Consider the following 14816-nt stretch of genomic DNA (forward strand, 5'->3'; position numbering starts at 1 on the left):
CCGAAGATGAACGGAGGTCTTACGGGTGTCAAACGACATGAGGGTGAGTAATTAATGACATAATTTTCATTTTTGGGTGAACTAACCCTTTAATGTGTTTATAAGCAACTGAAAAAAGCACAAATCTAAGAGCATGTCAAAACTTCTAAAGGGCCCCAAAACAGCTCAGACTCCTAGGGGTTAAATCCTCTAAATCAACAACATGTATGCCCAACCCTATACCGACAAAAGCTACTAAAAGAGATGCTTCCAGAGGTCAGAGATCCTCTTCTTAATATAATTAATTAATCTTTGTCATTAGGATATGTACCAAAAACTTTTAAGTTGGATATTAAACCACTTATTAAAAAAAACGAAACTTTATCCTACAAAATTAGTCAATTACAGGCCAATCTCAAATCTACCCTTTCTGTCAAAAATACTAGAAAAGGCAGTGTCTTCACAACTATGCTCCTTTTTAGAAAGAAATTATACCTGTGAGGATTTCCAGTCAGGATTTAGACCGTATCATAGTACTGAGGCTGCTCTCATTAGAGTTACAAATGATTTACTCTTATCATCCGATTGTGGTTGTATCTCTCTATTAGTGTTACTCGATCTTAGCACTGCATTTGATACTATCGACAACAACATTCTTTTGAATAGACTCGAAAATGTTGGATTTAGTGGAATTTCATTGGCATGGTTTAAATCATACTTATCTGACCGCTATCAGTTTGTAGCAGTAAACGAAGAGATGTCATATCGATCACAAGTTCAGTATGGCGTACTGCAAGGCTCAGTGCTAGGACCGTTGCTTTTCACCCTGTATATGCTACCCTTGGGAGATATCATTAGGAAGCATGGAGATAGTTTTAATAAATGGGCACAGACCCTTTTGATTTCATGTTTAAAACAAAGAGCCATAAAAGCTCCAAAGGAACTTCCCGCTTGGAAATCCCAACAATCTCATTGGTCAAGTCTACTTCAGGAGGTGGTGACCTCCTGCAGACTTCTTAAAGGGTTAGTTCACCCAAAAATGAAAATTCTGTCATTAATTACTCACCCTCATGTCGTTGGACACCCGTAAGACCTCCGTTCATATTCGGAACACAAATGAAGATATTTTAGTTGAAAGCTGATGGCTGAGAAAGGCTTCACACAGGCCTCCATTGGCATTCAGTACATTGACACTTCCAAGATCCATGAAAGGCACTTAAAACGTCGTTACAAAGTCTATCTCACCACAGTGGCTCTACAATAATCATACAATGCGACGACAATAGTTTTTGTGCGCAAAAAAAATCAAAATAACACCTTTATCCAACTTGTTCTCGACTTCCGTGTGCGCCTCCACGACGCATGCGCGAGAATATGACGCAGATCCGGCGTTCGGACATATGACCCAGAAGCGATTTGTTTACGAGCAGAGGAAGACGCGCGTGTCTAAGCTGTTGGATTCTACATTGATCGTGCTTTAGGTCTCGGCGTAGTGCTCAAAATGGAGCTTAAGTGTGTATTTCCTCGATTTCCGAACACCGGCGCTACGTCATATTCTCGCGCATGCGTCGTGGAGGCGCACACGGAAGACAAAAACAAGTTGGATAAAGGTGTTATTTTGATTTTTTTTTGCGCACAAAAACTATTGTCGTCGCATTGTATGATTATTGTAGAGCCACTGTGGTGAGATAGACTTTGTAACGACGTTTTAAGTGCCTTTCATGGATCTTGGAAGTGTCAATGTACTGAATGCCAATGGAGGCCTGTGTGAAGCCTTTCTCAGCCATCAGCTTTCAACTAAAATATCTTCATTTGTGTTCCGAATATGAACGGAGGTCTTACGGGTGTCGAACGACATGAGGGTGAGTAATTAATGACAGAATTTTCATTTTTGGGTGAACTAACCCTTTAAGGAACGATGCACTCTTCTCCCTCCCTCTCTCTTCTCCTGCTTCGCGGACACGACACACTGTGTATGTGGGCTCCCGCTCAGCAGGGTGCCCACATGGCAGGCCTCCACACACACCGAACCAAAGGCCTCACAAGACCAGGGACCAGAAGGCCCAAACTCTAAATGCCATGTGCAACTTCCTCCATGGAGTCGAAGCAACCGCGCAAGCTCATCATTTGTTCTTTAAACGATGCAGAAGAACATGACTGCCACTTCAATGCTATCGGACGGAACCAACAAACTTTCTCCTGCAATTTCACCTCGGACGGTCTTCTACAGCTCAGGCTAAATGCAAGTTAAGTACGAAACAGAAATCGCTGTGTAGTTAGTAAAACTGTAAACTCTTTGTTCAGACAAATAAGTTTATTAATGGTGGTTCTTCCAAAAGGTTCTAGACTTTCTGCATAACTTCATCAATCTGTTCTGACCCTTTTTCCTCCAACCACTTTAACCTTACCTCGTCATGTATGAATTGTGTATGTCATGTATGTCTTCTGTTATTTGTAGTCTTGTTCCGTGATTTAGTTATTAAAAGTTTGTGCACAATATATGCTGGTCCTGACTCCGTGCCTGTAAACATATCCCTTAAATTATCAATCTTGCTATGCGCTCTAAGCGCTTAGGTAAATTCAAAGAAAAAATAATTTTTCTGTGGCCATGAAAAATATCCTTTTCTAAGAATTAAATTAATAATCAATACTGAACGTCCTTAGGATGAACTGATTGAATGATTGTAATGTTAATGTAGCTACATCAAGTTAATATTTAACTGATTCAAATATTCATAATTACAGTGAGGAAAATAAGTATTTGAACACCCTGCTATTTTGTAAGTTCTCCCACTTAGAAATCATGGAGGGGTCTGAAATTGTCATCGTAGGTGCATGTCCACTGTGAGAGACATAATCTAAAAAAAAAAAAATCCAGAAATCACAATGTATGATTTTTTTAACTATTTATTTGTATGATACAGCTGCAAATAAGTATTTGAACACCTGTCTATCAGCTAGAATTCTGCCCCTCAAAGACCTGTTAGTGCCTTTAAAATGTCCACCTCCACTCCATTTATTATCCTAAATTAGATGCACCTGTTTGAGGTCGTTAGCTGCATAAAGACACCTGTCCACCCCATACAATCAGTAAGAATCCAACTACTAACATGGCCAAGACCAAAGAGCTGTCCAAAGACACTAGAGACAAAATTGTACACCTCCACAAGGCTGGAAAGGGCTACGGGGAAATTGCCAAGCAGCTTGGTGAAAAAAGTCCACTGTTGGAGCAATCATTAGAAAATGGAAGAAGCTAAACATGACTGTCAATCTCCCTCGGACTGGGGCTCCATGCAAGATCTCACCTCGTGGGGTCTCAATGATCCTAAGAAAGGTGAGAAATCAGCCCAGAACTACACAGGAGGAGCTGGTCAATGACCTGAAAAGAGCTGGGACCACCGTTTCCAAGGTTACTGTTGGTAATACACTAAGACGTCATGGTTTGAAATCATGCATGGCACGGAAGGTTCCCCTGCTTAAACCAGCACATGTCCAGGCCCGTCTTAAATTTGCCAATGACCATTTGGATGATCCAGAGGAGTCATGGGAGAAAGTCATGTGGTCAGATGAGACCAAAATAGAACTTTTTGGTCATAATTCCACTAAACGTGTTTGGAGGAAGAAGAATGATGAATACCATCCCAAGAACACCATCCCTACTGTGAAGCATGGGGGTGGTAGCATCATGCTTTGGGTAAGTTTTTCTGCACATGGGACAGGGCGACTGCACTGTATTAAGGAGAGGATGACCGGGACCATGTATTGCGAGATTTTGGGGAACAACCTCCTTCCCTCAGTTAGAGCATTGAAAATGGGATATAAATGAAATATATATATATATATATATATAAAGATTTACACTGGCAGCTCAGAGCAGTAGGCTACATCAGCATTTAAGTATGAAATTGAATAAATAAATGTAAAAATAATACACTACATAGATTTCACTATAAAATATACATTGATTTTTAGCTACTGAGTCAAGAGTGAGTGATTTTCTCTTTGTCTTTTGTTGTTGTATTAACATTAAAGGGATAGTTCACTCAAATTAAAATTCATTGAGTCATCGAGAAATGAATACAGGTTTGGAACAATATTAGAGTGAGTAAATAATGACATTTTAGAGGTGAACTGTCCCTTTAAGAACAGCGTGTTCACTAGGCTGCGCTGCTGTCAATTTAAGACCTGCGTGCATTTAATATACAGACACACGCCGATTTTACTTTCACTTTAGACATAACCGACTGTGTTTATGTTAACCTTGTGTGTATTTGAACGTATTAGCGCAGTAAGACTACTTAGTCCAGTAATCACGTGTTTGACAGGCGTTTAGTGCGCGCGCTTGGAAAAGCGCATGTTAAAACAGTGCATACGCCGGCAAGGCTTTAAAACGCATGCAAATAATGAACTTTCGTGATTGTGAATTACTATAGTGTTCCGTGATGTAACTCTACCACTAACGTGTGATGTGAATGTATGTCGCGTTGTTCAGTAGCCTATATTGGGATGGAGGCAAATGATAGAATTTATAAAAAAAAAAATTAAAAAAAAAACGTAATTCACAAGTGCGTATTGAATTGCGAATGCTGTACCGAACGATTCAATATTATATTGAGAATTGTGGCATCCCTAATTGAAACTATATGATAACTGAACTGAGCTGGAACTTTTCTCCAGAGTGGCTCGAATCAGTTAGAGCCGAATCACATTCTGTTGCACTATTTTCCTTTTAACACTGTAAAGCTGCTTTGAAACAATCTGCATTGTAAAAAGCGCTATATAAATAAAGGTGACTTGACTAATGTGAGCGACCCAAAAAAACGATTAGCCTAAAAAGTATTTGCACTTAAACTGTTGGCAGATGGTATTAGCACCAAGAAAAGTTTCCAAAAATAGATTGCATTCCATTTTTTTTTGCCATGAATGCACTTACACTGCTGTTGCAATATCATACATAATGCTATGAGATTAATGTTTTTTTTAAATATTGAAATATGGGGGGGGGGGGGGGGGTGTATAATAAAATTATACATTCAATTTAAAATTCAAACCACTAGTAGGTGGCAGCGGTCACTGTCTTAATGAGTCATTCCGTCAATTCAACAGATTTGTTCAAACTGGCTGATTAATTCAGGAACAAAGCAAATGTCTACTAACATTATCAAAAGCCGTGTTGCTCGGAGATGCCGTGGCTTTGTTTGAATCTACTTTTGTTGGTAACAATATTGTGTCTAAAATGTTATTCACAATATTACAAAATTTAAACTCCAATGAAAAACCATAAGAACATACCCTCTTTTCTTATTGGACTACAGCTAGACCCATCATCATCATCATCATCAATGCTTCTTCTCCTGTGGACAGGTGTGCTATGGAGCAGGAAAGAGCATTTGATATCGGTGTCTTTAATGGGAAAAAGTGATGGACTCAAGTGGTCTTTTGTTTTCACATTTTCAGTGGCACTGAGATTTTGAGACTGATCCATGTCAGGGGATTGCAATCCATCAGTAAAATCCTCCTTGTTCTCATCTTGTTTAATCTCAGCTAGGTCTTGCTGCCATGTAGAAATCTCAGGAGAGTTTGGAGAAGTGATCATCTGATAACTTTTGTTTGTCTCCATGTTCAAGGTACATTTAACACTCTTAAGGTTAGTGTCAGATGAAGCTGACACAACTGGTGAGATAAGGAGGGGTAAACTTAAGCCATTCCTACTGATACTCTGCAACTCTGAAGCTTTTTCAAGCTTTTTATCATGATTCTCTGAACAAGGGGAATTCAATTCCTTTTTCTGAGATGAAGTATTGTCATATGTACTCTGCTTCAGCTCTGCAATTGCCTGGCCACCCATTTGTTTCTTGTCACTCTGAAGGCACTCATACTGTTTTTTGGCCTGCAGCCAGAGCTGCACCTGTTCTGGGCTTGGAGCACACTTGCAGGGAATCATGATCACTTTTTGATCACTACCAGAAGATAGATTTTGGTCCTTGATAAATATAGAGGATTTACATCCATGGGTTGGTGGAGAGGCTTGATTTGTCATGGCAGAAAATGCAACTTTCCAAAATTGTAAGCCGTCGTGAGATAAGTCTCCATGAAATTCAACTAGTTCGTTCGCTAGCCTGGTTTCCAAAATCAACTTCCGACCACCAACCTCCCTGGAAAAAAACAGTGAGAATGGTTATGGATGATTTCATAGTCCAACTTAAAAAAGAGAATATACAAACACAAAACTCATGCAGGCAGATCCTTGTTTGCGGTCACAACATACATGTTGTGTGTTCTTACCTTGGCTTCAATGGTGCATCTGATGGGTCACTGCAGAATGGCTCCTGGTAGGTGGCTTCTGAGAGGTCCAGATCCATCAGAGTAGCTAAGATTTCTTCTCGAGTAGGTGGAGACATGAGAGGTTTGAGAATGCGAGTTCCTCCGCTCTTTGAACTCTGACCTGTATTTTTTAGCTGGGACAGTGAGTTGATGGACCGTGGGGAACTGCTTGGTGTTGTTAAACTGCCATCCAGGGGATCACTATTTGGGGAAACCCCATTATATGAAAAAGTAGGAGAAGTAAGGGGGGGAAAGGGCTCTGGGTCAAGCAACACATCTCGCTTTTCACAGTGAAAGTCCTGAAAGTGGCTGAGGCCAGGGATTTTACCTAAAGAGCCCACCCAATCTTTGCTAAAGATCTTTTCTGAATCAAGCAGAGACAGAGATACCTTACTGGGATAAAATCTGCCATTTTCACAAGATGCCTTATCAAAGAGTTCTGGACTAAGAGCCCCAGACTTATTCCAGTCCTGTTCGTGCTTGCTGTTCTCATCCACGTCAAACATCTTCTGTGTCCTGTCCCCCAACCCAACCAGGGCATTGATTGCCTCCTGACTGACATCACTGAGGAACTTCTGAGGCAAGTTCTTGTCAGTTAACACAAACTGGTTACCAGAATAAAGACTGGAGAACTCCGTTTGGCCAATGGCATTGATATCAAAACTGTAATTGTCTGGGAGCTCCGGGGACAAGCTATCCTCAATAGAGCAACAGCTGTCAAAGCTAGGATCAGACAAAAACACAGGACTGTCATCTGATGAAAGATATTCAACTCTCAAATCATCCTGTTTTCTTTTCTTACTTCTGATTTTGGACTTTAACTCTTTTGGCACTTTAGTTCTTGCACCCCTTGGTTTTCTTGATGTTGATGAATGAGCCCTTCTAGTTTTGGCGGTTTGGGAAATTTCAGTAGATTGACTGGTGGAAAACACAACCTCAGTAACGTGATCTCTTTTATGTGGTTCATTTCCTGCCTTGAGTTGCCTCTTTTGGAGAAGCTCCTTCAAGACAGCAAGACCAGAAGGGATCTCAGGAACACACATTTCCCTATTCTTAGGGTCTGAGGGCAATGTGAGACGTGTGCGAGATCCATCTGTAATAACACTCTTAACAGAGGACATAAGGGAGGATCTACAATCAACAGACTCCAATAAAGTTGTTATGGTATCTTTCTTTCGTGTTTGCAGTCTTCTTGATTTTATGGTGGCTTTTCTGTTTGATTGTGAATGCTGTACGATACTGGGGCTCTCTTCATGGCCAGAGGCATCTGATTTAAATTCATAGGGATTTTTTGTATTGGCCCCATCTTGAATAGTATTTTGTGATTTTGAATTGGAACTGCTGTATGTGATGACAGAACATGGATGACCTACAAACTTTGTGGCTGGGGAAAGAATACTATTCAGAGACTTTTCAATACAGGTATTGGGGATAATCTGCAAGTCTTTTGAGGAAATGGCATTGTTGACAAAAACATCTTGATTGGACTTTTTTCCAATGCTGGTGAACTCTGTTTGGGAGTCTGAACAACTGACAGTAAGATCCTCTTTACTGCTTTTTTGAAAACTGGGACATTGGAAAGGAGTTATGTCATCAGATGAGGAAGTAATGGGTGCAGTGTCAACTGAATCTGAAGCCTGTGAATTATTACTCTCCTTACCTTGGACATGCTTTTTTCTAAGGAATTGCTTCTCATTCAGCATCCTGCCTTTCTGAGAAGTAGAATTGCCATCTCCGAGAACCTTCCCTTCAATACATTCACAATGTTTTTTTTGCCTCCTTGAATCTGCTAGAATACTTCTCCTTTGTGACTCCTCAGTTTTCACAGAATCTCTGTTCACAGACTTTGTTGTGGTATTAATTCGTCTTTTTGGGCTGGTAGCAGAAGCCTTTTTAGGCCTGGGTGTTCTACTTCTATCCCACAGACCTCTTCGGTATGGTTTTGAAGCCAGTACTTGATAGGGTGAACCTAGATATGGATCATTATGGGGGTTTATAAGATGATCATTTGAATTTGATTCCAGTAAAGGCTCAGTAGGAGACCAACATCTTGGTGGGGTTGAATCAGTAGGACTGGAGGCTCTTTCTGACAAATAACCCAACTCCACCATCACATCAGAATACTCTGTACAGTAGTCATCAGTGAAATCATTATAACAAGGACACGGAGGGGGTAATTTTGGCAAAGTTAACAATGCTTTGGGACGCTTTGCCTTCCTAGTTTGATCAGCTCGTGGACACCTAGATTTTGGGGAGGTGCTGGCCCTCTTTGATATTGGATTGGCCTTGGTTTTCCGTTTGGGACATTTCTTTACTTTTGGCTCCAGTAGCGGGTACTTCACTGCTGTAGACTCTGGTACTTTGGGCCAGAATTCTTTGAGAGGAGCGAGCTTTTTGTATTCGGCAAGCTTTTCTGGTGTTAAAACGGTGTACGTTTCCTCAGCATTAATTTTAGAAATCTTCACTAGCATGTTCTTCTGACCTTTGAATCTGTTAATGATTATATATTTGATGATTATTGGTGGCTCTTTTTTAGCCAGTTTCCTCTTTTTTTGGCTAAAGGCGTGATCTTTGCCTTTAACGCCTTCATGTTGCACCAAAGCTTGTTTGAAAGAACCAGAACTTGCATGATCTCCATTTTCACTGTCGTTGCTCATTTTTCTTTTTGTCCGCAAGGTATACTTGCTACCTGGCAAACTAGACACCTTTGTGCAAGAGATTTTTGTGGGAATATCTGCAGGTTCCTCCTCTAGTGAGCTCTCAATTATACCTTTAATAGTTGGTGGATCTGAAGTATTCATGTCAACCTCCTTATACATTTCTTTCTGGTTGAGAAAGCTTGGAGTGATGGAAGGGAGCGCTGTGGCTTCCTCTTTCATAGAAGATGGAGTCCTCACAGGACTTACCTGTTTTTGACCTAACATAGTTCTCTTTTTGGTCAACTTTAACCTTGACCGTCGCTGTTCAGGATGGTCTAAGGTACAGCAACCATCCCCAGTCTTGTTCCAGGCCTGTTTTTTGATGGGTCTGGACAGGCAATTAGACAGAATAACGCTTGGGAAAAATTTGTAGTGTGCCTCCTGCTGTGCCACAATGGTCCTCTCAGTTTTAATTTCTTGGTAGTCCTCGTATCTTATTTTCAGTTCACCAACATCTTCCTCTTTTCTTCCCTGTCCTGTCTCAGCTTCTTGAGGGCCCAAAGCTTGGCTCTCTTCCACAGGGCTTTGAGTCTTGTCAAAACTTATCACAGGACTTCTGCAGTCATTTGGACTGAGTTCCATTTCAGTCTTGGTGGGGAAGTTTATCAGATCAGAATAACATACAGATAAGCTCCTGTGATTCTCTAGGATAGATAAATGGTTCTTTTCAAAATTTTTAATACTGGTATATTTTTTTATGCTCTGGGCAAGCTTAGAGTTTCCAAACATTGAATCATCAGGATCTGGCTGATTAAGGCCAGTGGCTTGGTTTTCACCAGTGTACAAAGCGTGCACACCTATTTTTTCAGCACCAATTTTAGATATATTTGCTGTATTTGAAGGGACTGGGTGTTTAACTGGTTGAATATATGGCACCTCTTTGTTAACTCTTAATCCAGTTGAACATTCATTTGCCTCTTGACTTTTTAAATGCGTATCAGCTAAATCCTCTTGACTGAGTCTGTGTTCAGCACACTTGTACTCAAGAACAATTTTAGCAGAGGAAGGTGGCTCCATACGGACAGCTTCATTTGGGAAAACATTTCTGCTACCAAGGATCTCTTCTGTTGCTATTAGAGATGAATGTGTCCGGGATCCTTTGTCTGTTAGTGTTGAATCTAAAGGAAACAAGACAACAAGTATACACCACTGCACCAAAAGCGATCATACTAGTCATTGTAATTCATAAAAATAAATAATTTAAATTGAGCTTACCACTATTCTCGTCTGCAGCTCCATCCAACTGTGGAATGGACAAGTCAGTAACGAGAGCACTGTTTCCATTCCAATACACTTCTTCATCTGACGAGGCTTGCTGCTCGTCGCTGGAGCTTTCATTTGCTTCTTTCATACACAATCTGTGCAGGAAGGCAACAAACATTATGATTAAACAACATGCCACCAAATTAAACAATTCACAGCCATAACTCACACAGGCACAATCATCTGTCTGCTATGGACCAGCCAGTGTTTGCCTATGAGGCCTATTCTGAATGCCTGTTAAAAAGGGTTCAATAAATTGAGTTTCCCGATCAAAATAATCTGCCTAATCATATAAAAATGTAAACAAGAATTAAAAGCAGACAACAGACAATTCCAAAAAAGCAGAGATGCACCGGATCCGTGTAAAGCTTCACAATTAAATTTTCAGACCATACAATGCAAAAGCAAAAATTTAAACCAGACGTTTGCTTCTCGGTTACAAAATGGATTTGCGCCATTTTCTCCTCTTTTTCAATGAAACTTTTGCTAAATTATGACTTTAGAAACAATCATTTGAATAAATTAAATGAACCAATTTTCTATTTTTCTTTTTTTGTCTTGTATTTTGCCCTGTGGGCTGTACCATTAGCACAGGGGTGTGACCATGGACTGCTATCCTTTCATTGATGCAACTGCTTTATTTATACATGCACATTGAGGAGTAGTTTAAAAGCCTGACACAGGATGACCTTTTTCACTCAAAGTGCCATTATTTTTGTGCTATCCCACTGAAAATGAACTGGAATCTCGTAGTTGTACTGTACCGGTGTAAATGCATCCCCCTGACCAAGGGATAAGATATATTATAAGTAAGTAAGTGATTACTTAATTAATAACGAATAAGGAGGTAAATACAAACCACCTGGGCAATGTGCCAAATCAGTAGCCATGCCACCGGGATTTCACTTTTCCAGGCTGCTCCTGATGGCCAGTCCGAGACTGCCTTATATTTAGCACAGTTATTATATATTAATAATAAAAATAATGGTACTTCGGGTGAAAAGGTCTTCCTCTGTGTTCAGTCTTTTAAACTACTCAACGTGCATGCAAATAAACTGTTTCAAACTGCAGTTACATCAATGAAATGATCGCAGTGTAAGGCCACACTCTGTGCTAATGGTACAGCCCACAGGGCAAATTACAAGACAAAAATTATTGTTTCTGAAGTCACACTTTAGAAAAAGTATCTATTGATGAAGTACATGAAAAAAAATTAACGTCTGGTTTAAATTTTTTATTTTTGCATTTGCATAGTATACTCTGAAAGCTGAATTATGAAGCGTTACACAAACCACACCGATTGCAATTTTCTTGGACTATTCCAATTTCCAATTTTTTTTTTTTAAGTTAAGTGTGACCTGCCGATACTGATTTTAGCTGATTCTGATTTTCTTTCTAAGAACTATAATTGACAGCCTATAAAAACAAAAATCTACTTCAATGCAAATTTTTATTTTCATAAAAAACAAGTAAAAAGTAATAAAATAAGAACAAATATACAAATTGTAAACAACAGCACAAATTTTCATAACAGAGATATAAGTTTTTTTCAGGTGGGTCTAACAGTAGATAAGAATTAAGAAATAGTATTCTGAATGTTCCGATCCAATCTGACTTCAGACCTAAAATGTTGCCTGACTCAATCATACACATCCCTTCGTTGGCCAGAGGAGAACTAGCCCCCTGACTAAGCCTGGTTTCTCCCAAGGTTTTTTTTTCTCCATTCTGTCACCTGACGGAGTTTTGGTTCCTTGCCACCGTCGCCTCTGGCTTTTGGCTTGCTTAGTTGGGGACACTAAATCTTCAACTATATTACTAATCTGCCTGCACTGAGCTGGATGATGGCATCACAGTTTTCTCCAGAGTGGCTGTACAGCCTAAACAAATTTTGTTGTATTATTTTCCTAATATCACTGTAAAGCTGCTTTGAAACTATCTGTATTGCAAAAAGCGCTATATAAATAAAGGTGACTTGACTACAACAGAAATTCAAGTAATTGAATGTAAAATAAAACAGAATGGTCTTCATTGTAAAAATGAAATACAGTTTCAAGCAGCACTAGGTAACTTTTCAACCTTTATAATATATTTTCAAACCTCTTGTGATGATACATCGATTTACAATAGGTTGAATGACACGTCTGCCATAGCCTGACGGGGTCTGTATCGTTTTTAATCGTACTTTTAAACTTCGGGTTTCGGGTAGTAACCCGAGAAAAAAAAGAACTACAAAATTCGACTGCTTTACGGCATATATGTCACTTCCACCACCACCCCCACTTCCTTAAATTTGGACGTGCGAGAAAAACTATCATTTGTTTGCCGAATGTTATAGTCATGGCCGAAGCAGCACAGAAAAATAAGAAAGCAAAGGTTTTGTCGGAGGAAAGCAAATAGAGGAAACGAGAAAGTGATCGGATTAAAGGCAGGACGAGGATCAACATTGGGCCAGCGTTTGCTCGTTGGCGTGAGCTGAAGGAGGAGGGGCTACATTCTTGCAAGTAAATACGTAAGACGTACAAAATCATATTTTAGGATACCTAACATGTCTGTGATATTTGTTTATTTGTCTTGCCTCAAGCTATAATGCAAATCGATTTTTCAAATTTGCAGATTCATCTATGGTAGCTTGATATTGTAACATTGACGATATATGGTTATTACCTACCACTCAAACATTGAATTGAAGTATCATATAGATTCTGTAAAACAGGAACCAATAGACTAGGCTACTATAATGACGCTGGCTTGTAAACGTGAGCATCGCGATCATTTGGCGTTTGAAAAAAATAAAACGCATAAAATTATATTCATATGACATGCTGAAACATATGCCACTGTACCTGGGATGAAGACATTTCACACGCGACGCAAGCAGAACACCTGCATGTGAACTCCTCCTGCAGTGTTCAGGTTTATCATGGTTGTCATGTCAACAAATGCATGTGCGATGCATCCACTGATGTAGAATGACAGTTTACGACAGTAGTAGAGGACAATACTGTTTCTCAACTGTAGGGGGACCCCGAGAGCAAAAACTACCTAGTGCTGCTTTAATGCTTACAATTAAAGTTATTCAGTCAAGAGCAGCGAGTGATTTTCTTTATCTTTTGTTCTTTGAATAACATGGACAGCAGCAGGAATATTAGATTGTCACTAAGAATTTATGGATGGATCCAACATACTGTTACACAACATATGTAATCTCTCTCAACTATTTACATTTCAAAACTAACTATGTTTAACTGATTACTCGCTAAAACAGGCATTTTGACAATTTGTGTATTTGACCGTTGAATCCACTCATTTTGGTACTTACAACTCAAGTTGTTTGAGATGTGGCTTTATGTGCGCACCACTTATGTAGATCAGGAATCAGTAAAATTATGCGCAATACAAGCACTATTTAACTGGAATGAATGAGATGAGTGAATAAGAGGAGGCTGGCGTGTCACTTCGCCGTCGGAGAGAAGTGAACGAAAACGCGCAGCTGACGTTATTGCCTTTGCTACTGTCAACAAAATGGACTGGACCAGGCCGAGCATGTGGAAAATCGGCAGAAAATCGGCTGTCCCTGGCAGGTCGATCAGTGCATCTCTATAAAAAAGGTGAAATTTGATGACCTTTTCCTGGTAGAGGGTTCTGGCATGTCACCGTCCCATCTTTGTGACATGATTTTACTGAGCTCTGACTCTTTTTTCTCCAGCTCAGGCCCAGCTTCCTCATCATCACTGTTATAGATGCAGCTAGCAGACAGCTGCTGGGACATTGATCTGGACACGTCGGCTCTAAATCCATCATCTGCCAATGCTTCTAGCAGATCAACCATGGCTTGGTCTTGACTGCTGTCTGTTAAAACATTGTTGAAAATGTAAATTTAAAAATATAATAAGAACATGTACAAGACAAGATGCATTATGCATATGTACACACCATGCAAAACTGAAATGAATGTGAATAAAAAGAGATGCAAATAAAGAATTGGAAAAACTTTCTTACGTATTTTTGTGTTTTTCAATATAATATTTAAAAACAATAAATTTAATTGAAAAGCAAATCTATTGTTTTAAGCATAAAACAAAAGTAAATGGGATAAGAAATACAAACTTATAATTTTAATATTTTGTTTTATGATCTCTGAATACACTAATTTTATTATTGTACACATTTTAAAAATATTATTTTAAAGATATTGATATATTTTATATTGATTTATTTAAAAATACTGATTAAGAAAAAAGTTAGAATACTGCTTGTGGAATCAGATATTATATTTGTTATGATAGTCTCAGTACCAAATATTACTGATTGGTTGGGTCTCTGAGAGAGAGGGAGGAAGGTCTGACTGTTTTCCAACAAACTCAAAATGGCCTCTTCATCAACAACTGCCACTTCAGCATCTTTCCCACCATGCCTTTTTGTATCTATATGGTGAAAAGGAAAATAAACAACAGACATTTATCAGATATCAAAAAGTGAAAGATAAAACTTCCCACGCCATTAATTTTCACTATGTACAGTCTATTAGTTTTTGCAGTTTTCTTTCCTCGG

At 39.3% G+C, this 14816-nt stretch overlaps 1 protein-coding gene across 1 annotated transcript in view; it reads right to left on the reverse strand.

The window, feature by feature from the left end:
• The window catches only part of rev3l (REV3 like, DNA directed polymerase zeta catalytic subunit), a 151314-nt gene that overhangs the window by 53236 nt on the left and 83262 nt on the right, over positions 1–14816 (reverse strand). The window contains exons 10-14 of the mRNA XM_079831491.1: positions 14561–14689; positions 13889–14114; positions 10218–10360; positions 6265–10120; positions 5272–6134 (exon numbers count right to left, since the gene is read on the reverse strand). Coding sequence (XP_079687617.1) covers positions 5272–6134; positions 6265–10120; positions 10218–10360; positions 13889–14114; positions 14561–14689 — 5217 coding nt within the window. The remainder of the gene's footprint in view (positions 1–5271; positions 6135–6264; positions 10121–10217; positions 10361–13888; positions 14115–14560; positions 14690–14816) is intronic.

Source organism: Gobio gobio (assembly GCF_949357685.1).
Source record: "Gobio gobio genome assembly, chromosome: 12".
In the NCBI taxonomy this organism is placed as follows: Eukaryota; Metazoa; Chordata; class Actinopteri; order Cypriniformes; family Gobionidae; genus Gobio; species Gobio gobio.